Source organism: Fusarium solani, assembly GCF_023522795.1.
Source record: "Fusarium solani strain SB1 chromosome Unknown bctg00000009, whole genome shotgun sequence".
Classification (NCBI taxonomy): Eukaryota; Fungi; Ascomycota; class Sordariomycetes; order Hypocreales; family Nectriaceae; genus Fusarium; species Fusarium solani.
In genome coordinates this window covers 2,125,158-2,151,423 of record NW_027072144.1, presented here as the reverse complement: position 1 = coordinate 2,151,423, position 26,266 = coordinate 2,125,158, and the positions used below count along the sequence as shown (strand labels likewise).

The 26,266-nt window shown below is 52.0% G+C and overlaps 7 protein-coding genes across 7 annotated transcripts; 3 read left to right on the top strand and 4 right to left on the bottom strand.

Moving 5' to 3' along the window:
- Positions 1-804: 804 nt before the first annotated feature.
- On the top strand, positions 805-1,398 carry MRS44_013718 (uncharacterized protein; the record flags this gene model as incomplete). The annotated part of the gene is made up of 1 exon (XM_065617176.1): positions 805-1,398. The coding sequence occupies one exon, from the start codon at positions 805-807 to the stop codon at positions 1,396-1,398; it is 594 nt and encodes a 197-aa protein (XP_065473248.1).
- Positions 1,399-1,765: 367 nt separating this feature from the next.
- MRS44_013717 (uncharacterized protein) lies at positions 1,766-2,338 on the bottom strand (the record flags this gene model as incomplete). The annotated part of the gene is made up of 1 exon (XM_065617175.1): positions 1,766-2,338. The coding sequence occupies one exon, from the start codon at positions 2,336-2,338 to the stop codon at positions 1,766-1,768; it is 573 nt and encodes a 190-aa protein (XP_065473247.1).
- Positions 2,339-3,772: 1,434 nt separating this feature from the next.
- On the top strand, positions 3,773-6,207 carry MRS44_013716 (uncharacterized protein; the record flags this gene model as incomplete). Its single annotated transcript, XM_065617174.1, has 3 exons — positions 3,773-4,630; positions 4,696-5,235; positions 5,824-6,207. The coding sequence occupies 3 exons, from the start codon at positions 3,773-3,775 to the stop codon at positions 6,205-6,207; spliced, it is 1,782 nt and encodes a 593-aa protein (XP_065473246.1).
- Positions 6,208-6,498: 291 nt separating this feature from the next.
- Positions 6,499-7,790, bottom strand: MRS44_013715 (uncharacterized protein; the record flags this gene model as incomplete). The annotated part of the gene is made up of 5 exons (XM_065617173.1): positions 6,499-6,954; positions 7,018-7,214; positions 7,284-7,401; positions 7,459-7,652; positions 7,715-7,790. 5 exons carry the CDS (start codon positions 7,788-7,790, stop codon positions 6,499-6,501), a joined length of 1,041 nt encoding a protein of 346 aa, XP_065473245.1.
- A 753-nt stretch (positions 7,791-8,543) lies between these two features.
- On the top strand, positions 8,544-9,570 carry MRS44_013714 (uncharacterized protein; the record flags this gene model as incomplete). Its single annotated transcript, XM_046282306.2, has 3 exons — positions 8,544-8,666; positions 8,728-9,020; positions 9,084-9,570. 3 exons carry the CDS (start codon positions 8,544-8,546, stop codon positions 9,568-9,570), a joined length of 903 nt encoding a protein of 300 aa, XP_046128891.2.
- Positions 9,571-12,553: 2,983 nt separating this feature from the next.
- MRS44_013713 (uncharacterized protein) lies at positions 12,554-15,649 on the bottom strand (the record flags this gene model as incomplete). The annotated part of the gene is made up of 1 exon (XM_065617172.1): positions 12,554-15,649. One exon carries the CDS (start codon positions 15,647-15,649, stop codon positions 12,554-12,556), a length of 3,096 nt encoding a protein of 1,031 aa, XP_065473244.1.
- A 3,359-nt stretch (positions 15,650-19,008) lies between these two features.
- On the bottom strand, positions 19,009-22,514 carry MRS44_013712 (uncharacterized protein; the record flags this gene model as incomplete). Its single annotated transcript, XM_065617171.1, has 2 exons — positions 19,009-22,159; positions 22,210-22,514. 2 exons carry the CDS (start codon positions 22,512-22,514, stop codon positions 19,009-19,011), a joined length of 3,456 nt encoding a protein of 1,151 aa, XP_065473243.1.
- Positions 22,515-26,266: the final 3,752 nt, after the last annotated feature.

Here is a 26,266-nt window from a genome sequence, read left to right as displayed (position 1 = left end):
CCCCTAACGTGACGGCCTTGTCATGGGAGAACGATTAGGAGCGCGGTGCGTCCAGTAGTAATCTCTCGTGTGTAGATTGGCTACCCGGGTCTGGAGATGAGCTCGAGCTCAACAACGAAGGTAGAGTTGATGCGGCATCGTCTACGCGTCCGCGTTCGGCAGCAATATCATCCCAGAAACCGTTATGGGTGTCGCAGGTACTGATGGGCCATGAGGATCAAATGAGCGCTTGATTTTCTATCTAAAGGAGTGACGAGAGTCAGTCTCTTATACCTGTGTTCAGTCTGCCGATCTCATAGGCAGCAGGCTGTTGCCTGATGCTAGTTATGGTGTAGCGTTCACGCTGACCGTGAAGCTATTCACAATGGTAGTGATCCTTGCCCCTGACAATGGGCATCGCCCCAACCGTTGACGTCCATCCGAGTCCGTTTCCTCGTCCTTCCACTGTTCCAACCTTCAAGAGCCTATACCGCTGATTTGCCCCGTCAAGATTCGCATCCTCGCCGTCATTATTTTGCGGCTTCCTCTTCCTGGGGCTGGCGCTCCTAGAGCCGCCACCCTCGTATAGATTCACAAGCGTCGGTCCGAAGTCTTCCTCCGTCTTCGTCTCTGGCTTGATACCGTTGAACATCTAGTATCGAGCGACGAGACGCCGAATACCAGCTAAAATGAATGGCTTGACGTTAGGGAGAACAGTCCAGGCGAAACGCGGAAGAGGCATTCCCGACTGGTGCTGTAGAGGTATTGGGCGATTCTGTTATGATAGATTTTCGAGAATTCAACTGCGTCAACTCCCAAGACTTCATGTTCACTCTCAGGATCAACCTTGTGAACACCTCAATCGAGGGAGACAAGCCTGCAATCGCAGAGGAGGATGTTGATTTCGAGCGGACGGTCTTCATTGATGGTGTGACGTATCTCATCAAAGCACTTCCCCAGGACCTCGATGTTTGCGAACTGAGGCGGATCCAGTCCGCTCTACCTGAGGACGTTGCCCATCTGCACCTGGGGGCGGTTCAGCTTGGAGTTGGCTTCACTCCATGCGCTTCTGGCCAGCCACGATCTATTCTGCGCCGCGGTGTCCAGATGTTTGTGGTTAACTTGATCTCCTTCCTCAACTTTCTGTTGCCATATCTGATGTATCTCCCCCGCCATGCAGCACGGATGGAGCGGAAATATAAGGTCTTCGAAACCGTGGTCGGCCTTGGGCTCGGCTTTGTCAACTCGATTGGGAAACAGAGCGTGTCCTTTACCGAAACGATGTGTCAGATGAACGACGGGAGAGTTGGAAAGGCTCTTCTGGAAGCATTCATATGGACGGTTGATAGGGTCGCACATGAGATACCGGACGGGTTCGGTGAAGGCCTTTCAATCATGGGGGCTGGGAGCATTGTCTGAGCGGATGGGCAGGTTCGAAGTCGAGTATCAGAGACAGATCTTGACTTATCGCGTTTATGACCATGTCATTCGATAGCGATAACAGCTGGTACTAAGTAATATTCATCAGCGAGGGGTCGCAGGCCGTCGAACCGTCGTCGGCCAAGCCAATTGCAGAAGATGTATTGGATTTGGCTAACGGTCGATGCGCCCCGAATGTTACTCCCCACTTTGCCCTGTTTACAATCATTGCTCAGCCGTTTCCCGAGTCCCAATTAGGTGATACGCAAATCCAGGCGAGCCTTGATCATTTGCAGAGGGCCATATCGGAACAGGCAGAACTTGTTCCTTCAATTTTAAGCCTCATTCTTCTTATGCCTCCATCCCGTCAATATCGACGATATCTAAGCTCCTGTCGAGACCCATTCAACAGCCTATTAACAAGAAGGCCCCCCAGAGTCGACTTTGCCAAGGTTCGCTTGCTATGTCTGTCTGGATGCCCATCATGTGTCGCGTCTAGAACTGCCGCACCCACCGCTGCCGTTGCCACTCTCATTCCTTTGGCCCCGGTCCACTCGCCAGGCTCTTTTCTTAGCTGGAATGCCTCCAGGGCAGCGGCGTCGATGGCCGCGTTGATGGCATGTTCTAGCTTCCGTTGAGACTGCGGCTCGCTTTCGTCGTGTCTCTTTCTACCATCGTGACGGGCTCGGCGAGATGACTCTGGGCGGCTGCGGTGATGGTAGTGATGTGGTCGATCGAGGGACTGAGCACGCCTCATCTCGGAATGAGAAGTCAAACGATGACCTCGGGCTGGACCCCCAAGGTCAAAACTTTGGCGACTTAGAGACCAGGCTCTGGGCCTGCCTCTGTCTTCGCTGCCATAGCCTTCGTCATCCGAAGAATCTGGATAACTGCCGTAAGACGAACTCTTTTGGCGTCGCAGGGAGAACAGGCTATGCATGATTGCTGTATTGGGGGAAGTGTTGAATTTTCTGGTCAACTCAGTGAGATGTTTATATGGCACCATCAAGGGAAATTCATCCAATCTATCTAACCTTCTGCCTCCCTGAGATATACCCCTCCTTCAGCACAGAGGTGCGCCATATTCGCATCACCCTCGCCACATTCTTGCTTAATGCAATTATTGGGTCTCCTTCCATCCGTTCGATTGACGTCTGCGTGTGAATAAAAGGGAATTTGCCTCTGCTGTAGCGCATCGAGAACTTTAATCAATGACCACGAGTTTCTGCTCCACAGTCTATTGTATTCGTCCTATCTCCTTTGACTGCGCGAAGGCTCCCATTGGGTATCTTACAGGGATCTTAGCCAATTACGATCAGTATCTCTCTACCCTCACCCAAATCGAGATACAGGACTAACACATTGCCACCAAGCTAGCGAGCGACTTAGATAGTGACCTAGTAGTGGAGACTGGTACCGTGTGGGAGCCTTCGCGCAGTCAAAGAGATCGAGTGATCGAGGTACGTACCGCGCATGCAGTGCCATGCTTCCGTTTCGCCTCCAAGGGAGTAGTTTTATTGGGGTTGCCTCACGTGATGACCACACTGCACAATAGACTTCCCGGCTCGGAAGGTTCACTGAGGGGTTTTCTTCCCTCCTGCAACTGCCTCACGGGGAGTCAATTGCTCGCCTCGGCAGGTGTCTCGTCATCTCTCACGCAGTCAAGACTCGACTTTCACCCGCCCCACCTTCCCTCTGTATATAGCACTACTACAATATACAGACACTTGCCTCCCTACGAGGGAGCGCGGACGAGCCCTCTCTGACGCTGCGGTCTAACACGCTTACGCATAAGACCGCAGTGACAGGTGACCCGTTGCGGCCAAACTACACACACTCTGTCCCTCTTGACTGCGTGAGGTCACCAATAAACTACCCGTTTTTTCGTCCTCCTATCTCCTGAGTGCGCAAGCACCTCCAAGGCGTACCTCGCCCCACATGATCACGGGCACCTCGGAAGTACGTGAGGGGTACGAAAAGTTTAATCCGATAAGAAATTAATGCCATTTCCCACCTTAAACACCATCAAATTATTTTGATTTCATCAATGACTTCCCCTCCGATTCTAGAAGAGATACAGGTCATCAACCCCTATGATGACAAGAGCTTTATCAAGGAGGAGCACAGTCGCCGCCTGTAGCCAAATGACCCTACGCGCGCCGTTGATTTTCCGGCTGAAAATGATCGAGGCACCAACTTCGAGCCTTTCCACGTAGAAACACGCCCTTTTCACATTAACACACTGCCTCCAACGCCTCTACAACTATTCCAGCTTTTTCTACCTATATAACTCGTTGAGAAATGGGTATCTTACACAAATTCCTGGATCACGTGGCTCAAAGAAAACGGCGTTATTGACAGCTGGAATACCCCGATGGAGCGGACTTCAAAACTACACAAATGGGAAGGAACAACGGTCTCAGAGGTGTTAACGACGATTGGTGCGCTAATTTATATGGGTGTGCATAAAGAAAAGACGATACGAAGCTATCGGAAACCCCCCAAGCCCGGTGATCAACGTCCTGCGCACTCATTTATCAAGTTCATCTCATATAACAAGTTTCAGCTTATCCACAGGCACCTTCGTCCCTTTGACCACACCAAATATGACGAAACTGCACCTATTCCGAAGGTATTCCAATGCGTTGAAGAGTGGTCTGACCATATGCAAGCCGTATCCATGCAGATATTCCGGCCCGGGCCTCACCTTGCCGTCGATGAGTGTATGATCCGTTATACCGGCGAAAGCGACGACATAACGGTTGTCAAAAGCAAGCCTGACCCCGTGGGCTTCAAGATATGGGTTATCGCCCAATGCGGCTTCTTTTTTCGGTGGATTTGGCACGTCAAGGAGAAACCACATGGTGCCGTTGGCGATGAAATTTCAACCCAGAAGTCATCATCACGAGGTCGGCCAAGCAAGCGAAGAAAAGTCACAGCCAAAGCCCCTAGTACAGAAGACAAGTCTTTCACAACGAATTCAACTCAGGCTGTCGTCGTTGCCCTTACAAATATGCTGCCAGAAGCGACATATCACGTATTTGTGGATAACCTTTTCTCGTCGTCTCCCCTCTTCCGCAACCTCCGCAGCCACGGCTTCGGTGCCACAGGCACGGCTCGTACAAATAGCGGCATCAACCAGGAACTAGTGGATGATAAGAATAATGACGGCAAGGTCAAAAAAATGTACGAATTCAATACCGTCAAGGCGATCCCGACTTCTGACAACCAGGTACTAGCTTCAGACACTTTCGGCTGAGAAATCCCTACTAATTCGTCTTCATTCTGTATCCCTAGGTCAACCAAATAGCTTGGAAGGACAACAAGCTTGTGTTGTTTTTGACCACCGTGTTCACCGGCGCCGACGATGAGCGTGTCGTCCGGCAGAGGAAGAAGCCGTCATCACGGAAGTCAGAAGCCAAGCCAATACGGCGTTTTTTTGGTAACGAAGCTACCAAAGAGATCAACATACCGACAGTGGCTGCTGCTTATAACGACCAGATGAATCATATTGACCGTGGTGACCAACTGAGGTCTTGTTATAAGTATGATCATCCCCTACGCCGTGGTGCGTGGCAGGCACTTGCATGGACTTTCCTCCTTGACGTGGCCCTCGTTAACAGCTACATTGCTCAACTTCACGGACCGCAGCCAAATTGGAAGAGATATACGAATCAAAGGGAGTGGCGAGAGTGCATTTATAACGAATTATTTAATACCTACGGACATAACAGTCAAGCAAGGAGGCATTACCGAGCCGGAGACGAGCGTGATCTACAACAACCCGAATTACAGAGGGAACACATCGATCGCAAGATCAATCATGTCAACCGCAAGGTAAAGTCAGACTGCCTAGCCTGTCAGGGCTGTGGGCAGGGGCAGCTAAGAGTAAGAGCCCCGGAATTGAGCCCTCTTACGGAGGTCAGCGGCAGTGAGGAAAAGAAGAAGATGAAGAGGCCGGATGTGCGGAGTCAGACCTCTCACGGATGCCGTATTTGTGATGTTGCGATTTGTAATACGAAGCATTGTTGGGACTTCTATCACCACCTAATTTAGCAGAGGAATTATGTACCCTTTTTTGGCGCCTTCTGATTGGATCGAACCCCTCGTCGTGACCTGGTTGGAGGTGTTTGCGCACTCAGGAGATAAGAAGATAAGGCCCGAGGCGCGACAGGGCTAGATTGCAAGCTCTTCCTTACACCGAAGACACAATTTATAATGCCATCATTAGCTGACGTTATTTCTGATTTGTCTCCAGACCCATGGAGGTTCAACGATTTTAAAGCCTATCTTTCAAAAAATCATTGCCTAGAAACCCTCCAATTCATCCTAGACGCATCGAGATACCGAGCTTATTACGCAGAGATAGTCGAGGGTAAACAAATCCCTTGGGTATCTCTAAAGCGCCATTACGATTACCTGCAGCGACTATGGGAAGATCTTCTGGGCACTTATATCCTTCCTAGCGGACATCACGAGGTCAACCTTCCATCTGAAGTTAGGGCTCGACTTCTTGGATTACGTCCTTCTGTACTTCCTCCACATCCATCAGAATTGGATGATGCCGTCAAGATCGTCCATGAGCTCATGGAGGACTCGATCTTACCTGGATTCGTGCAGTCTTATGTGTCGTTGGATCAACCGGGCGATAGAGGGGGTGTTGGCTGGAGGAGAATTAGCGGCAGACTTCGGCGCAAAATCTCCACACCCATGTCAGAATGGGACCACGGGGACTCTGGGCCACGGGCTTCCGGTTTGAATGAGGACGGAGAGGCCATTCTTTGTACACGCCGCCACCTCCTACCCTAGTCCTGTATTCCGTTCATCCTTTGCCCAAACTTTGTTTTGCCATATGTCCCTTGCAAGGATTATTTCTTGGCGATGGGAGTGTAGAGACGGTATGACTGAGGTGGTCCGATCTGCTGATGGCTGGGATGTGGATACTATGTAAGGAGCTATGCTCCTCTCAGATACATGTAACTTAGACCTTTCAACAACATATCACCTCCCACTCCCGCAATATTTCTTCATCAATACTAACTAATCCTTAGGTAGAACTTCTGAACTGGTACGTCTGTGGCATCCCGTCTGGAGTGCTAGTCACTGCTGCTGTGCGTCGCTCAAGGCCGACTTTATAATACCCGGAGCCTTGTTGATGACGTTGGTGCCCTTTTCCGGCAGCCTCCTAAGGTTCTCAGCGGTGGCTCTAGAGACTTCCGAGGCAGTATTCCTGGCCTGGCTGGGCAGGTCAGCGGCAGTTTGCTTTGCGCTCTGAGCCAAATCCCCAATGTGTCGCCTCATGCCTCCAGCGGTCTCTTGCGCCTTGGAAGGCAAGTCGACTGCCTTAGCCTTGCCATCCTGAACAAGGGTATTTCCCTTCTCAACAGCCACATTGGTCAACTCTTCAGCACGCGCCATTCCATCATGGGCTACCTCACGACCCCGGGGCGAAGTGATGAGGGGAGCCACGTAGATCGAGGTCAGACCCAGTACGGCTAACCCAAACGGAGGTATGACTTTGATTAGCCAATACAAGATGGTGATCCCGAGGAAAGCCTGCCCTGCGTCAGTCAAAAGGTTGCTTCATACGGACGATCCATATCCTGCATTGCAACTTACAGCGAAGGTTCTGTCCAGGTCTTGAGCAAAGATGATTCTCTGGATTTGGACTACGGCATACTGGACGAAGTCATGAATGTCTTTCAGCGTGGCGTTGAGGGTGGACTCTGGAATCTTTCTATACTCCTTGGGTCGTAGACGGGAGAGAAAGGTATCGGGGCCGAACGACCGGCTGGCGAATTCCGTGACAGACATTACTGGCAGTGAAGGTTAGAGTCAATGTGCGTTCATCTCCAGAGAGCGTTGGCAGGTGCGATTTCTTATACCTCCAAAAGTGACCGCTCCGGCCTTCAGGGCCAATTGTGTAATAGGTAGATAGTGTGCTCCGAATAGGATGCTCAGAGCACCGATGTATGAGCCGAGGGTGCGAATTGGATCCTCCCACTGCAGCCAATATGAGCAGTCAGGTCTGTAATCAGTGAGTTTGAGTAAAGGACCTACACTGATATACTTGTAAAGGCTATATTGGTGAGCTGTGGTATCGCACGTGTCAGCGCGGTGCTCTGTTTCCTCCTTGATATTGCTTCGTATATGATTCGTACCAATGATCTCCTTCAATGGTCCAATGTCTCCTTGTCCGTCATGGTCCTCAGGGTGCGTCTTTTCGTACAGCGACTGTTGAATTGCTGAAGCGACTAGAAACAAAGAATGTGAGCATTTAACTACTGGCACTTTTGGCAGATCCGTGAAGGCTTACTCTTCGCTGTGTCTGGTTCGGAATGCTGAGCATCATCGGCCTGGACGGGCATCACGACGTAGGCTGGTCCACTCATGATGATGGTGTTGGTTGCGGCAGATGTGCGTCTGGAATGTCCTTTGGCGAGAGTTGGTTGTTCAGGTTAATAAGGGGAGCCGCGCCACGACTGCGGCTGGCAGTTATTCGCTTTCTATTTGAAGGACAAAGGTAGGGTTTGCGTGCTTCGGACTGCAAGTGAAGTGCGCCATGTTGATATTTGCTGATGAGACTATGACGACCTGTTTTGTGACATCAACCGCCGGTCATTAGCCACTCGTTATTGTGGAGCAGCGAGACACATATCAAGTCCCGCCCGGTCAAAGGGGCTCTTTGAGGTGTAAGTGTCATAATACTTGGGGGGCTTAAAGCTTAACTAACTTTTTCGATGCTTTGGCCTCGGATACCACATGAATCATCACCGACACGCAACCTGGGGAGACGATGATCGGCTAAAGCTGTAAGAGCTTGTCCGCGCCATCGGCTGGGTTTGTCGATCGACGGACCGCTAAGCACGAAGTCATGACGAAGGTGTATTGGCTTGGGGGTGAGCGGGTTTTGGCAGATGCAAAGTGCCAAGGCGGCAAACAGATGACGATGAGGGACCCGAGTTCCTATGAAGAAAACTGGTATCATCCCCCAGATCTCTTCCTGCCCTATGTACCATCCACTTGCGACTTACACGATACTCTCGATATCTTCGGCCTCGCATCATCCTGTCCGAGTTGGCAAGGTCTAAGAAGACGGCCTTAATCTCATAACAACACTGAGCAACATCATCATCCTCGCCGCCATGGATTTCATCTACTCCCGCAACGATGCCCTCGAGGTCAATCCTCAGGGCGGCCAATCCCATCTCTCCGAGGGAGGCTCCGACTGGCTCTTTGCCGTCATGGCCTGCTTCACCCTCGCCTTCGTTCGTCAACCCTATCAACTCTTTCCACCGCGGAATATCTAGCTAACCACCATGCCAACAGCTCGCCTACTACGTCCTTAGCTTCCGGCCGCGCCACGGCGAGAAAATCTTCCACTACCTCTTCACCATAGCCCTGCTCGTCGGCGCCATCTCCTACTTCGCCATGGCCTCCGGGCTCGCCTACTCCGTCATCCCCACGCACCTCTACACCAGAGACGCCGCGACATACCAGATCTTCTTTGCCAAATACATCTTCTGGGTCGTCGCCTTCCCCGTTATCATCATTGCTCTTGGGCTTGTTAGTGGCGTGAGCTGGGCGACCATCTTCTTCAACATCTTCCTGGCCTGGATCTGGTACGTGAAGCTTCTGTGATGTATCGACTTGGATGGGATAAATTAGCTGACTGTTGTTGATAGGATCATCTCATACCTCTGCTCGGCCTACACGGCTACCCGGTATAAGTGGGGATTCTACACCTTCGGCACCATCGCCTACCTCCTCCTCGCCTTCCAGACCATATGGGCGAGCCGCTCCTCTGCCGACCGCGTCCAGGTCGGCCGCGACCACACCATGCTCACTGGCTATGTCAACCTCTTCTGGCTCCTGTACCCGATCGCCTTCGCTGTCTCGGACGGCGGCAACGTCATCGGTGTCACCCAGGGCCTCATCTTCTTCGGCATCCTCGACTTCCTCCTCGTGTGCGGCACCGCCTTCGCCTTCCTTTTCCTCGCCCGCAAGTGGGACTACGGTCGCATGAACCTACAGTTCACCCAGTATGGCCGCGTTCGCTCCAATCGGAATGGTGTACACCCCGAGAAGGGGCATGTTGGCACGCATGCGCCAGCGGGCACCACCACGGCCACGCCTGCTACGTACGGTGGTGTTGTAAACCCTCCTGTCTAGGAGGATGGATGGTTAAGATCGAGTAAAGAATGATGACTCGCTCGGGAGATGATAATGTACGGGTTGTTGCTGTTGTGACGGACGGGAAGTTTCACAGGTGAGTTGGACGGGGGAGTAATGGTATGGAGGAGAAAGGCCCGCTCGTTAGATGGACTTGACGTGGTCACTTCTACCATGTGGACTCGCAGAGTTGAGATACCTCTTTTAGTTCTGCACTCTTAATGAACACGCAACTCGTTGTAATGTCTACAGGCACGCTATGAGATATGGCCTTGTTGCTTAGCTATCGCTTGTGTCTTGATTTGCAAGGGTTGTGGTTTTAGATGCTGTAACGCTATACTACGTGCTCACCCTCAGGATGGGAAAATATGAGGCTCGGGTCATTGAGACATCCCCGCGGTCTAGACGCGTCAAAAGGCTCCAGCTGGCATGGGCCAGAATGAGTTACCGTTTTTCCCTGATGGCGATCGAGATGTGGATAATCGATAAGGTTTACGGCTCGATCCAGTCCGTGTTAACCAACAGGATGTCCGCGTGTTTTACACCTACCGGGAAACTACAACCCCAGCCCCCGGGTCCGTCACCAGCGGGAACAAGAAAATGCAGGGTTAGGAGTAAAATGGAAAATCCGGACGGCCATGGCGACGCTGAAATCATATTTCCTGGGATGAGAGGTTGGTGGCTGCAGAAGAGGAAGCTGAGCAGAGCGGCGCATCTTTCATTAATAATGATTGAATGAAAGTCGATGATTGATAAGGTTAACTTGCGTTAACGTACATGATAAGCGAGTTGATCAGACAAGCGAATAGATCAAAAACCACGACCCTCAAGACATAATACAGAATAAAACCACAACAAAGAATCTAATTAATTAAAATCAATCGCTACACTCTTCTCCGGACGTCTCAATAACCACTTGGCAAGTCCTTACGTTATGACTGGTCTTTCCTTCGGTCGCGCCGACCCGCCTCGACCACCACTTTTCGACGCTTCAGCCATTACCTGCCTATTAACATCTATTTGATCAATTGCTTCCCTTCCCTCACCTAAAGTCAGTTTTCCTATATTCTTTAGGCGTGTTCTTCTTGCCCTGCGCCGCTTGCTAAGGTCTTCATTTGACGGTCGAAAGATCTGGTCCTCAGGCTTTAATGATGCTATGTGATGCATTATTGCCTGCGCCCCCTTAGAAAATGACTCAAGTGCTTCAATAATAGATGCCGGAGAGCTCTTCTAATGCCTTCTAATTCGTCTTTTCAGGTATTCAGACTGAGAGCTAGTTTCAAGGACAGTCTTGGGGGTGTTTGAGACCCAAAAGTCAGTGAGGCTTTCTACCTGATTATCTGGGGTAGGGATGACTTTGATCTCGCTGAATTTGAACCCTGAAATCCCTGATTTATCGTGCTTTTTGGCATCAACGAGCTCCTTGAAGATGCCGCAGTTAGGGCGGGTTGTGCCTGTAGCGCAGTGGCCGTGCTGACGGAGAGAGAGAGAAGAGGTCTGGCGACGAGAAGAGGTTATCCACAAAGACATGATATGTCGACTCCTGCAATAGGTTGATAAGGGCAATAACGACGCTTTGAGTCGAGTTGAGAGCTATAATCTTAGCCCCTGCTTCTGTGGCCACGTAGATAACTTCCTCAACCTCATCAGCCTTATCAGCCTCTGCTAGGAGCCTTGCCTTTTCCCTTGCTTTTCTTCCTTTGTAATGCCGGCTTCTTCTGAACGCCAACAGGGCCGTATTTTGCGCCGGGCTGGTGCCATATCCACCTCATGAAGAGGCCTAGCTGGGCGGCTATCCACACCTTGAAGCCTGTGTCGATAGGCTTATTGGGGACGTATGCAACTTGCTTATTCCCTCCTGTATATTGGATCATAGCCTCGTCGACGGCAAGATGCGAGCCCGGCTCACAGGACTCTGTTGTTGCAAGTTGAACGTGCTGAGACTATGACTCAACGCATTGGAAGACGATAGGGAAGTTGTCGCCGGTGAATTTGGTATGGTCAAAGATGCGGATATGACGATAAAGAAGCTGAAATCGATTGTAAGTTATAAACTTGATTATCGAGTGTTCAGGCCGTTGGTCCTCTAGCTGAGAGGTCTTCCAATGGTCTTCGACTGATATTTCGCCGTGGACTCCTATATAAATAAGGATCCCAAGCCAGATGTATACCCCTACAGTCGTGGTTGGTTTCCAGGCGTGGAGGCGTGACTGTTCTGTTATTTCGTGTTCTTGGCTATCAATAACGCCGCTTTGGATGAGGCTGCTGGCCCAGTCATTGGTGTACTTGACCCAGTTATTGAATAGGGAAATGGGTATAAAGTGTTGGAAAAGTAATAGCGGGCTCTGGGGCAGCTTATTGATGAGAAGTTCTCGTCGCGGCACCTCGAAGGGTTGAAAATTGAAGCCTCGGTCGTCGGCAGCAACAGAGATGATAAGGTGAGTGCGTTGGTAGAGGCGGGAGCAGATGTAGCCATAAAAGATTTCATGGGGCAGACGCCCGCCGATCTTGCGAGAGACATGAATTAACAGATCTTCATATTTCTGTTAAAGACTTGGCAGAAACCGGTTGTGCCAGAACAGCAAGATCAGGATAGGAAACAGAATTGATATTCCTCGTAAATCTCAAGAGGAGGAAATTAGAGAGAAGGAATGCATGAGCTGGCCCAGCCGTCCTGGCACTGGTTTGCCAGTATCCATATGCTGGTAGAGAGAGCGCGCTTACATAGGTGCTCGAACACTTGTTCAGTGCTAGCACGCACGTCTTAGCATGAATAGCGAATCGAGTCTGTTATCAAGGTGGTGTTGCTCAAGACAAGCTAGAAGGAATAAGTCGAAAGACGGCCACTTCGGGAAAGAGAAAATAAGTCCAGGGAAGAAACACAGTATACAGATGAAGCCGCAAAAATAGATCTTGGATAGCTATCAAAGCTGATCTTCTCTGTGCTGGGCTTTTCCATCGTGCTTTTGGGGCGGGTGCTGATTCAGCTACAGGCCTTCCCGCCCTGGCCCTTGATCCTGCAACCATCTAGGGCGCGGTGGGGTGCGTCGATCATCATCTTCTCAATCGAATCAATCTTGATCTTGCAGAAGAGCTTTGAGAAAAGGTACTGGTCGCCAGCATCGTTGAGAAGAGGTAAGGTGCGGTAGCCTTGCTTGAGGTTGCTAAGCTTAGCAGTGTAGGTGGCCACTGCCGGTCTGTCATTGTAGTTCTCGCCATCGTTGGAGAGTTTGACAGACCATCGAACAAAGACCAGATCGGGTTGTTTCTTCGTGACTTTGAACTTGAAATGACCGTCAAACATTGGGTTGAAGCCGTTCTCTCGTACGATATTCGTCCGGAACTTTTGCGGCGGGTCAGGATCTCGAGGCAAGGATGACTCATTCCTCTTCTCCCGTTTATCACTGGCGTGGAAGACCTCGACCTCGACGTACGGGTTCATCGCCTTGTTGGCGGGAAGGCTGGCCGGTCGCATAAGCCGTTGTGCCGAGATGACATCGATGGTGAATGAAACAACACTGCGCTCCTTCTTGCCCCCAGGAAGTTTGGGGTTGTATGGGAGCACTTGGATGTCCCGTAGCTCCGCAGGTTTAAGCACGTAGCCCGAGAAGTCCTGGCCACCGTCAAACATGGCGCGGTTGATCTGCATACCCAAGTCGAAGGTCTGCCAGTTGAGCGCAATCATCTGGATTCCGCGGCGCCAGTACAGGAGGGGATCAAAGTTGTTGGAGGTGATTCGGGTGCGATCAGGGTAAACTCGCATCATGTAGCGCAGGTTGTGGAGGTCGACTGCTATCTTCTGTTCCTTGGCGCGAAAGTGCTTGGCAAAACCCGACTCCATGAAGGAGAAGATGTGGTTGTATTGCTTCGCCTCGGCAGCGTCAAAGCCAGCAAAATTGACACCGGCACAGTAGACGCCAAGATCACCAAGCTCTTTAACAATCTTGGTAGACGCCTTTCGTGAGCTTCGCTCCCCGCCGCTGTCATTGTCGCTGGCGCTTCTACTCGCCCTACCTTGCACCTCGCCTTCAGTAATTGTGTTGGCACGAGCCTTTCTGACCGGTCGACGACAAGAATGGCTAGGGCTATGCATGAGGCTCTGAGGAAGCGACTGCGACGGCATCAACATGGCGGCATCAGTCACGGAACGAGTCAGTGGTGAGTTGAGGCTGTTGCCTCGTCGGCGGCCGCGGAAATTGCTGGCAGGAGGCTCCTGCTTGCTCTGCGGCTTCTTGACCTTGATGAGGATGCGTTCCATGAGCTTAGAGGGCGAAGGCAACTTGTCATAGCAGTCTTCCAACGTCTCGGTGACCAGTCGAGAGCCGAAGGCCTCCTTCATAATGTTGACCATGATGGCTTGCTGATTAGGGTTGCAATGAACCTCGAGGGAGATCCAGAGAGGGAACCTCGACTTAACAAAGGCGTACTTATTGATCGTGGCTATGACCTCACGGAAACTAATCGAGGTCGTAAGGGTGCGACCGTGGTTGACCTCGGGCTGCCCAGAGTTGCCATCCCAGCAGTTAACCTCGACACAGCGGCAGCCTCGAATAAGAACCGAGATGTAGCCCTCGACGCTGGACTGACCGGCTACCTGTCGACCAAGGAGGTAGGTGTTGTGGGAGCTAGAGATGATATATTCGTTCATGGGGCGGTCAAGAGTGTAGTTTTGAGGCTCCGGTATAATCGCTGAGTTTGTCTCAGATGTTAGGTACCTCACAAAGGCGGCTTCGGACATGACCAGCATGTCATCAGCCGCATCGGTGGTCTCGACTGCATCAGGTCGGTATCGGCGGCTGAGGTAGGCAAATTGCTTCTCCCACATAGAAAGGTTAGGATCAACGTCCTCCCCTTGGGTATCGCGAAGGAACGCTAGAAACTCTGGAAAGGTCATGCCAGTCTCAGGTTTAGCGGCAATGCTGCGAATGATTCGCTGAACATCGTGCCTCTGCTTTATTAGGTGGATGAAACCCTTGAACTCGGTAAAGTTGAGCTTCTCACGTCGTCGGACATCGGATAGGCGGAAGTTGGTCTGCAGGGTCCACTGGGAGCTGTAAATACGAAGGTTCTGGCAAACACGCTTGACTCCGGCTATGTCCAGTTCCTCCTGCTCAGGATCACGGGGCTGGTGACCAAACTCCCTGGTCATCTCAGTCTGCCAATGCTGGACCATGGCCCCATCGTCGAAGGCCATGAGAGAGGTCATTGATCCCTGCCGGTAAGTCAATGTAGCCTCGAGGAACCCAGTCCAGCGGTTCAAGACTTCCTCATTATCGGTGACAATGTGCAGAAGCTTGGTCCTCGAGCTGCTTTGGACGGTATAGATGATGGTGAACCAGGTATCCGCACACGATTCGGACATTCCAAAGTCAAGGCAGTATTGTTGAGTATCAGGACCAGTTCGGATCTCTTTGATCTCATCGACATGTAAGGACTTATGTGGGCGAGCAGGGTCCCACGAGAGCTTGTTGGATTCAGTCTCATACATAAGATTAACCCGTCTCGTGCGACTTCTCCTGGACACCTTGAGAACTTCACAACCATTCCGAAGCTCGGCCGGCAACACGGGTCCGGCCTTGGCACTGCCATTTCCATTAATTGAACCGGCAGCGCCATTGTTGCTTGATGAGTGAGTGGCTCCGTCGAGGCCAAAGAGAGATATGTTGCCATCCGGAATCGGGTCAGCCTCCTCGTCAGTGTCAGTCACGGCGTTATACTCTGGTGGCCGTGGCGGGGCAGTGGCGTTGCTGTCACTCCGACGGCGCAAGATGCTGGGACCGATACTACGGTTCAGGCTGGCAGGGGCTGCCGAAGATTGTTGTCTGATGCTGGCAAACCGATGGGCGCGATTCGAGAAGCGGCGAATCAAGCTGCTACTCTTAGGCAAGGTCTCGGGCATTGCGCTGGGATTGCAGCTAGCCAAGCTTCGATCTAGTGAGTCGTTGCTCGTCTTGCGAGATAGGATAGACTCCGGTAGCTGAAAGTTGTAGGGGTACGGGTCCTCATTCCTACTGTGCATGGGTTTAGGCGACGGTTGGACTGAGGAACTAGTAGTCGGAACGACGGTATCGGGTGACATTATGGGCGATCCTTCTTGTGAGTGGGAGGCTGTTGTGAAGGTGCTGATAGCCGATACCGGGACCTTCGAGGGCTGAATGGGTGAGCGGGTCGTTAAACCCCGGCCAGGGTAAGAGCTTGGCAACTGGGCCGATAGAGATCATGTCTATACGTAGTTAAGGTGAGAGGGGGGAGCAGGATGTGATATGGCTCGGGTTTGGGTTGGAAAGAGCCATGGCTGTGTGCTTGTGGTGACCGCACTATGTGAGTAAAACCAGGGCGCATCTGAAGGTTGCGTCGATATATACAGGAGATTAGTAAGTGGGATGAGCCCTGGTGGAACACGCCGGAGAGAAAGGGGGAGGGGCCGCCATTGCAGGGGAAGATACAGTTGCACAAGCTGATCTCTTCGTGGAGTAGCCATTGTCGACCTTCTGGGGCCGACGCTAAACGGAACGCCGCGGGAGTAGGGCTGGAGTCCGAGAAAGGGCATGAGCGTAGGCATGGTGGATGGACGGACGAAGGTATCACCATACATGCAAGGACGGCAGGAGCCCTGCCCGGTGTCTTCCTGCTGTCTCCATTGTAAGCCAAGATTAGGGCGGGTCGGATGGAGGAGGCAGACACGTAACCACTTCTCCTTTGTGCCAATCACTCTACTGCCGAGCCACACCAATACAGCTATGCTAGAAAAATGATTCCCTCCTCGCTTCATCTTCTCGCACATCTTCAGGGATCCACCTCACTCCCTGGAAAGGCAGAGTTCTCGGAGATGCCATATGTGGCAGGTCTTGATGGCTGTTGGGCTGTTCACGCACGACGCGTGACCTCCAGTTGGTCAGGCTGCATCGGGATGGGAGTTTCCGGCAGCATTAGCTCGTCCATCTGACCGTGATGGAGTTCAACGCTGCGCCCGCACATTCTGATCATCCTCAGCCACGAACTTCTCAAACCATTCAGAGGACTCAAGAGCTCTAGGTGCCGTCATAAACCCCTCATGATCCTGCAGCAATGAGACAACCGAGGTTGACATGCGTGCGACACCAACGACTCGCCGGAGTGCGCCCGTCCCCGTCTCCTTCTCTTCACCCAATCATCCCTCTAGGCATGCTGGTTCCCCCCGTTTTTGAGGCTGCTGAGCCATCACGAGCGGCACAGGAACGGGTGAGCCGAGGACCAGCAGGTGTTGTTGAATTGCGCAGTGATGCTGGGCGTGTTTTATAAAATCAAGGTTGTTATTATTATTGTCATGGTGAGAGCTCCCTAGGGGTTTATATCCCATGCGATTCCATCTAGGACTTTCAACTTTCAATCTAGGACTTTGTGATGTGACCCTGAAGTGAGGGGAAGCTCCCAATTATTCCAACAGCAGGTAGTAATCGAGGGAACGTCCCCCTAAGCGGCGGGTAGTCTCGGCAGCCCTGAACAGGGAAATAGCGGCTCGAGCCCCGTCAAGCGAGTCGTGATCACACACATCGCCTACTCTACCCGCTCTACCCGCTGATGGAACCAATCGGGGAGCAAGTTCGTGCCAGTGGCCTCTGGAGCCACGCCCGAGATGGCACCATCCTCCATCATGCATCAGGGGCACTGATGAGACACTGCGGCATTTCTTCCATTGGCTGGGCGTCTGTTGGAGGCCTCAAAAGGATAAACATCGCTGTGAGATGCTTTGCTGCTGCCTGAGAAGCACCGCAGCGCTGTGAGGTAGCCCGACCTGGGGAACGCCTCTAGACAGTTGGCGTTGTTTGATTCCGTGGGAAGAGGGCGGGAAGGGAAGCTGTACGAGACGCAGAGTAGAGCTGGAAATAGCATCAGAGGGTAGAATGGAACATGAATCGTAGAATTTTTCTCATACCCTCCGCAATCTGGCATGGGGTCGATGCAAGCGTCGCCATGGCCGGTCAATCTCGGCGGCAGGAGACCTTTATTCCAAATCAGAACGATGACGCGGCAGGATGGGCGACGGGGGCTGGGCTGAAGGCAGAGATGCTTTCAGAAGAGGGGAAACGGTGGATACAAACGGGCAGAGCATGGGAAGAAGCAGAAGATACATGTTCGCATGGTCGTAGGAGGTTGATGTCTTATGTACATAGAGTCACGTGATGTGCGGTTGGGCTGGTGTGGGGGGCGCGCCTTGCCTGAATGGGCCGTCCGCGTTTACTGAACCTAATTTTAAGCAATTTTAAGCAATTTTAAGCTTAGTTTCGATTTATGATTATTTTGTTAAAATGCGATTTGAGGTGTAAAACTGACCGACCATTTCGCTTGTGGAGCCCGTTACTTTTATTTGCCCTGCGCCCTCTTCATACTGGTACCTTCGCCATTTTGATCTCAAGGGCATCGAGGCCCCGCCGATTGGATTAAACTCATGTCCTATGACTTGCACGGCGTCTGAGATAGCGACAACCCTATCAGAAACCAGGTTTTGTCGCAAACCAACCTGTCCGAAATCGAGTAGGCCTTGGACCTGGTAAGTGTCACTGGAACATTTGGCAGCTATCTGGCACCTTCGACTGTCACACGAACTCCTTGCAGCTCTAGCGCGTTGGCGTTGAGCCTTCCATCATCGTACTCGGCTTGGGCTTCTATGGCCGATCCTTTGAGCTTGAATGTTGTTCGTGCTGGAAGCCCGGCTGTGGCTTCGAGCGCCCTGGCTAACCCGGTGTCACAGGGTAGGCATGATCTTCACGGCCTCGGGAAACAACTGCGTTAGTAATCTAGCCCGTATGCTTTAAGTAACTCTGCGGGATGGAGTATCCCCCACCAGAGACAACCTCAGAAAGCAATCAATCAGCACACTGCTGCTGCTCATTATCGTTTACCTGGCCCTTGATCCTTTTAGCACGCTCAGTGCGACACCCGGTTACTGCTCTGACACGGCTGAAATTTTCTCATATGCCAGTAAGAAAGCATGAAACCGCCCCAATTGACAAAGGGAACCGTATCTCTTATTAGCCTCTGACCAATAGAGATCATGGGAATACTGGACAAACCTGGCGGAACTCACTGTCGGTATTTTGAACAAGCTGCCGCTACCTGGTTAAATGTCAACAGAACACATTGAAGTCCCTTTCCTGGCTAATCTTGCTGCCACATACTTGCACAGTGCGCTCCCAACTCCTCGGCCCGAGCCTTCTCATGAAAGAATCCGAAAACCGGCAACTACTATCAGCCTCCGCCTGTTTGAGGTTCCCATTTTTGATGTAAGTGCTCTGTTAAGCTATCATGGTTTAGAGAATGTTAGCTGAATGGAACAGAAGCCGGTGAACTACAGCGCGTTCACGGAATGGGCCTTCTTCCCTTCCCCAGACCTTGTCCCTGCGACGTGCCCGAACATTACCGTCACCGTGGGTCCCTCCCAGCCTCGTTCAGCTTGCTTCATTGGTTCCCACTTAACCCAGCCCCATCGTCCCTGGACTTGGCCGGTGGTCGTCGATTCCTCATCCCTCGACCACGCTTGCGGATGAACACATCTTGATCATCATCATCATCATCGCCGTCGTCCATGTGGCTGCGAGACATGGCATTTCCCCCAAACCCACCGCTGTGCTCGATATCTTCTAAACTGTCGTCAGTATCCATGGCCTGCGGCCTTGGCAAGCCAAGTGCCGTCACCACTGGTTGTGTCACTTCGGGAGACTCAGTACGAGGCCGATCTGGTGTCATGGCGACTGATTGCTCGGGCATCGGGGCGGGAGCGGGCTTGGACGCCCTGTGCGGATACTTTCTAGGCCTTCCACTGCCGGGTCTGGCTCCGCCCCGTTTTCCCCGTGTCTTGGGCTCTCGAGACTTGCCCATATGCTCGGCCATTGCTGACTTTAGAGGCTGACGTGCTCGTTTTCGAAGCCTGTCCGAACCCTTCCCTAACGCAAAGTCCGAGTCAGTTGCTGACGGAGACCCGGCGCAAGACCCAGCCGCATCTGTTGCCGTTAGATGATACTTATCCTCCTTAGAGTCATCCTGTACCTCTCGCTTCCGCTTTCGCGGTAGTTTCGGTATGAATTCAGGCGACTCGTACATTTCCGAGTCCTCGTCTTCAAGGTCTTGACGCGAGGCCTTCTTGCCCTTGTCAGGATTCGTTTTGTCAGACTTGGGAGCTTTTCTTGCTACTCCCTGTCCATTATCGGCGCGGTTTGGACGGCGTGTCCGCTTCTTGGCCTCGTCAGACATCTCTCCCGCCTTATGGTCGAGCAGCTTCTTGCTCAGATTGGGGAAGTTCTTGCCATAATTGAAGAAGAGTTCCTCGCCAGCCTGAATGTCACGCGTCGCAGTGAATTTGATCCGGTATTCGCCATTGACGTAAAGAATTCGAGGCGTAATGTTGCAGCCACGCTTGTCGCCGTCTGACTTCTCCGACGCATGGTTGATATAGCGGCTCAGGTTGCCATACATAGCCGCGTCCACCCAAATGCCTTCATTTTCGAGAAGCGTAAAGACGTATGAGATGTTAGATTCTTCATCGAATACATCACCGCGTCTGGCCTCTCTCCGGACGCCTTCGTCATGGGTGATGAGTTCTCCAACATACTCGATGATGAAATCACCCTGTGCGATAAATTCAGCTGCGAAAAGCCCGTAGCCAACTCCCTCTAGCTGGCTTTGGCCTAACGCGAGAGCCCTGGTAAGACCCCGCTGTAAAGAACAGTTCTGGCAGCCAGTCGCGTGGAGGAGTTCATCTTCGGCATTTTCAGGATCAGCCCTCTCCAGAACACCACAGGTACCGCAGAGATCCGGATCGCACTCGCGGTTCAGCTGCACACAAACACATGGTCTATCCTTTTGTTTCGAAAGACAAGTTTTGCCTTGCGAATGGCAGGCGCAGCCAGTGAATTTGTACGCGCAATTCTCCACCGTGCATCCGCAGTACTTCTCACATAAATATCCGTACTGGACGCAAATGCAATTTTCCAGGGTACATGGTCCTTCGTGAGAGCAGGGCTCAATCAGCTCACGCTGTTGATGCTCCTGGCTGCGTGTGCGATTTTCCCAGTCGCCAATGAGCGCCTTTTTGAAGCGATCATACCATGAAACCGTCCTAGTTGGCGTCTCCCTGACTGGCTCAGGCGGAGGCAGTCTGATACCGAGGTGTTCATACTCGTGGAAAACATCGCGACAGTCGCGGTCGAGAAGGTGGGCTACAATGCAGAAGGGATCCTTTTTGACGCGACTGTGGTCAGCTGTCGCAACCGTGGATCGCATAACGATGTGCTCTTCCGGCGTCCAAGGCCGCTGCGCAGAGTTTACCGCGGAAGTGGTCGATGTTTGGTAGCAGTTGCGTTTGCACGGTTTAAGAGGATGCCCGTTGGCGATGTTGGCCCTGTCGGACAGAATGCGTCTTCTTCGCTTGAGGGTATCTGAGAGGCGAGGAAGCATCGAAAGGTTTCGTTTGCAGTTGGAAGCATCATACTCTCCATGCTCGCAGGAATGACTGAAGCAGATGAGACAGCCAAGAATACAATAAGTTCCCAGATTGAATTCGGCAGCCTCGAATTCGTCCTCGTATTGAGAGTCGGAGCCATCCTTGGCCGTCTGTTTGGTATCCATGATGCTGTTGACAGACTCATCGAGTAAGAGGACGTCTCGAAGCGTAATCTGCTTCGTCGAAGGCTGGTTTTGGTGGAATACACGGTAAAATGCTTCCGTGAACATTTTGGCAGCCCTGTTGGCCTGGGGGTAGGTAGTGGACTCGGCTAGGCGATGGGAATTGAGGATGTCGGACTTCTGTCGGGGCGCGACTGCATCATCGGGTGCGCGACTTGCCATGTACCGGATCAGGGTTGATTTATCGCAACCGGGAAGCCTGAGCCTGTCCAGCCAGTTTTCAAGGTAGAGCGAGACAGTCGAGGCGAATTCCGAGCGGACAGTTACGCGCACTTTTTCCTCGCGACTCATTGGCTTAAATCCGGATTTGCGGTCAATGTCCTCCAGCTCCTGCAACCAAACGTTGTACTTTGACTCCTCAGAGCTCTCAAGGTCCCTCAGGTGGGGAACAAATGTCAGCATCGTATTTGGAGTGAGGATGTTCTTTTTGATTTCCACGTGGTGAAAGCGATACCGGGGAACGCGCTCTTCGTCGGTCTGGATGCGCATAACCTCATAGCGATCCTCACGTTTGTTGTTCTTGGGGTTGAAGTGTTCCTGTTTTTTGATGTTAGTATCGATTTTATCAAAGTATATAGGGTCGACTACTTTGAATTTGATTCTCATGGTTTCAGCCTCGTCGCTTGACGCAGGATTGCTGCTGAGGCCGGCAAAGAGATCATTGCCAGTGAGAACACGGCGCTCCGTAGCCTTGGTGGATTCGATGATGTAGGACGTCATGCGTGCATGTCCGTCTTTGATATCTTGGCGAAATGTGGTTAAAGCTTGAACGATGCAAGAGATATCCCATTCCGGCTTTCGCAGGGTTTGATACTTGGGGCTTATAGCTTTGGCATTTTTAGTTGCTTTGGGGGAATGATACTCCAAAGTCGGCGTCACCTGTCGATGCCCCAAGTTGGGGATCGCACGCCAGATAACCTCGGCATGTCTTGGGCATCATCCCATTCATCATTTGACGTGGTTGCCTTTTGCGCTGACCTAAACGTCGGTTGCGACGGGTGAGGTGGCTCAAATGAACGAAAGCTGGATTGGCCTTGGCCAGGTCGTTTCTGAGGCGGACTGACGGGCGCGCAGCCGGTACCACTAGCAGGATCGTGCAGAACAAATCGGGCATTAGTCGTCTCGAAACGAGCCGGCTGTGGCGATGGTGATCGTCGTGGAAGAGGAGAATTATCCCCAGGATTGCTTGGATCGTCCAGGGTCAGGTAGGTTACCTTGAGTTGTGTGGGAGGATGAGCAGGACCAGGAGCAGGAACTGCACCCGGAATTGGGCCTGGAGCCATGGCTGCGACTAACTTTGTCAAAGTTTTCTAGGATTGTCCCTCTCCTTCAGTCACGGCTGCCTGCACCATTCCGCAATGAAAACGGTCTCGTGCTAGATGATGAAGTGAAAGGAAGGGCGACGCAATCTGCGAGTTTGCCCTGTCAGTCGGAAGGAGGTTTGCCTGGGTTGGGTCCTGAGAACCTGAATGAAAGACGCGCGTGGCCAACTGAAGGCACAGGTCCTAACTGAAAAGCGAGCAGATGCGGTTAATAGCACAAGTAAACCCACTAATCCAGTGAATGTTTCGTAAATAATCCCTCATGCGACGAGCCAACGATGCCGGCCAATCTAGTTTGCGCGTCAGACTTTTGTTAGGTTGCCTGTGAGGCTCGAGATGAAAGTGGTGATGATTGATTGACAAGCGGGCGTTGAGAGTCTGCAGGACTGGACAGGGGAACGCGTTCGGCAACAGAGCTTAGCGCGTCTCGCCGGCCACACCCCTGTCAGTCGCCTTGAGGGCCCCTTCCCACTAGGTATTGACCCAGATATCACCTCACACCTTATTAGTCCAGATACTTGGGCATGAGTAGCCGAGCAGGTACTGTGGACCAGCAGCGGGCCCGCGCGACGTTCGAGAACCTCGATCTACACAATATGGTCTAAGTAGTTTAGTTCTTTCAAGCAATTCTTAGCGAGCGATACGGTATTGTCGGTACGAAGCGTATCCGGATGTGCCTGGTCTAACACGATAAAAGGAAAAGAACTTACAGCCAACAACCCGCGACAATCCAAGACAGCGCATCGCAACACATGACCAATGATTCTGCCGTCTCCAGGAATGGACCGACCCCGCAACCGGAATCGTGTCTCATTCTACGCCCTGTCTGCATTTGACGTGGCTGTGACCGTGACCATGGCCGCCTGGGGGCATCCCCACACCAAGCCCGGGCAGTGAATTGCTGCTTTCGGCGGTCAGCATTTGGCCATATCGTCCATCGGGGGAAAGCTTATTGTCGAGTGTGCACCTGACGCTCCCTCTAAATCGCAGTATGCAATGTACGACGGTCGACGGTGTCAGCCTTTGGTCTCAGCTCGCAGGCCCTATCACCAGCGCCCGGGCTCCCCAGCCCTCTCCACTCGTTTCCGACACCCTAAGGGAAATTCGGAGCTAGGGAGGCTTTCCACAGAGCTTCCATGCGTTCCAAGGCGCGGTGGAACCTAAGGGGCCAGTGTTTGGATTTTACCTTTCTGTCGCCGACTTTGTGCGGGTTGGATGACCGAGAGTTTTCGCCTGACGTCAACGGTCGTGGATTGGAATGGACGTGCGATGATAGGCCGTGGGGGTCTGTGACAGACGGGGATGCCGCCTGATACATTTGTGCAAGATGATGCTGCACTGTTGAGTTTCTGCCTTGCTGCGCACGCGGAAATGTGTTTAGCATGTACGTGTACTGCATGTAACGGGTACCTGGGGACGAGATACATCCGCTCATGTATGTAGTCCGTACCGGTACTTTGTGCGAGGCCAGCCCACCCCCTTGTGTCGCTGGGACCATGCCCTGCACCCTGGGTTGCTTCACCCGAATGGCCTTCCGCCACCTGATGTTAGCGAAGCGCAAACAGCAGACTAGGCTAGGCCAGAAATATAAAAGAGCAGTGATCTCCCTGGCCTCTTTTTCGAAAGTAGATCATTTCTCACTATCGACCCAGACAGACTCGCCTTGAATAGTTGTTTGGCTCTGACCGCAACACGTGACCCCGAGTCTTGCACCACCAAGCAACTTACACCACCACTCACAAACACGAACCAACAAACATTACCACCGACAAGCAACTAAGCAACTGCTAGTCCTCAGTTCCTCATCTACAACAACTCAAGCTACACCAGCTACAACAGAAACCCAAGCCAACATGCCCGCCCAGCGACCATCGCAGCTTCCTCCTTGTCCCGGCCCGCCTCCCAGCCGACCTCTGCCTCCTCTGCCCAAGCGTGGCTAAGCGGGTCGCCGACAAGCCAAATCCGAGATCCTCGCAACTACTATCGCACTTCGACTTAGCTTTAGCCTCCACCAGGAACAACGGCTCCAACTTCCGCAATCAGACACGAGACTTCAGAGTTTGGCCTTGGCATGGCCCGGCTTCAACACCAACACAGTCAACCCCTCATCTTCCTTCCCTAAATCAATCGCCCTGATTCCACCAGATCGGCGTTTCGCCGCCTTAGGACCTAGACGATAACACACAACACTTTCCACCACTGTCCCTTGGGCTGGCCCGGTAGGACCTCACTTCGATTCTCTGATGATGACTCCTTGATAAGGGGGCATCACTATACCGGTACCATTACGAATTTAATCTCCCCAGTCTTTGGCTATCTTCTCATACCACTTTGGGTTTTATTTTGGGCTTTGTATCACTAGCTAGGCAATGTCATGGCACCGCCGATATGGCGGTTCTTTGGTGATGAGACGTAAAGTTACTTCGTATTCCTACCGTTGCTGCTGTATATAATGACGAGGTGAGCCATGTAGACCGAGGTGACCAACAAAGGCCATACCTAGGTTATGATCACTCCCTTCTTCGCGGGTGCTTGGCAGCTCTCTGCTGGACCTTTCTTCTCGATGTGGCTCTCATCAATAGCCACTTGATTCTCTCTGCTTCCTGAGCTTGCCGGGCTGTTGCCGTCTTTGCCTTCACCCACTCAGCTGCGCCGAATACGTCAAGTAAGTCTCGCGAGTCAAAGTGCTTCACCTAACCTAACCTCTTGACCTACACTGATTCCCGGTCTATGTCCTCTTCCAGATCGCCCTTTCAGAGCCGCACAGCATCTTCTGCCTTAAGCTCAGCCTGACAAAAATTACTGACGAAACCAAAGAATGGATGAGATATCAGTACTTCATGTCCTATGCAGAAGGCAGTCTTTCACCTCCTCTCCTTGTGTCACTGATTCTTTCCAGTTGGCGATAGGTTTGGTTCTAAAATTGAGTGCTTTCAATGACCCGGCTATAGTACTCTGCGGGAACAAAATCCCCTTTCTTATTCGTCCGATCACCTCAGCGGTTGCAAACAAGATATACTCCATGTGTTTCCAAATGCCAAGAAGCACTTTGCCTTCTTGGAATAGCAATTAGCCACTTCTTCAGGCGGCGGCAATTACCTGTGTGGTAAGCATTTAACGGCAGCGGACATACTTATGAGCTACCATCTTGTGTCTGCTCGAGCGAGGTTGGCTAAATTGGATATGGGCGCTGGGAAACTGGCTGACAGGTACCCCAACCTGTGGGCATATGTTGAGCTACTGCAGGAGAAAGCTGGTTACAAGAAAGCCGCGGCTAAGGTCGAAAAGATGGCTGGCACAAATTTGTCCATCCCGGTTATTTATGGATTAAGATAGCCATACTGGATCGTTATGTACAAGGTGATTAATCCGGACGCCCTGTCCCTCTATACTGCCATGTCTGTTATACGTCTTGCAGCGGCAAGGCGGAGTATTACTTCCCGTTCGGAAGCTTAGTGTCAGGGAATTGAGGTCTCGGAACACGAGGGAAAGATGCAGGCAGCGCTGCCCTCAAATCAAACAAATCAAATCCGGGGTCGTATTTGGGATATTTGATAGCCCTCGACGCTGGAATTGTTGTTTGAAATATTTAATCAAATATTTCAAATATTTCAAATCTCAGCATCCGCGCTCTCCATACCGCTACTTCCAATCTCCCACTAGAGCTCATCTCTCCCACCTACTGTCGGGCCCAGCTTCACCGCACCATGCCT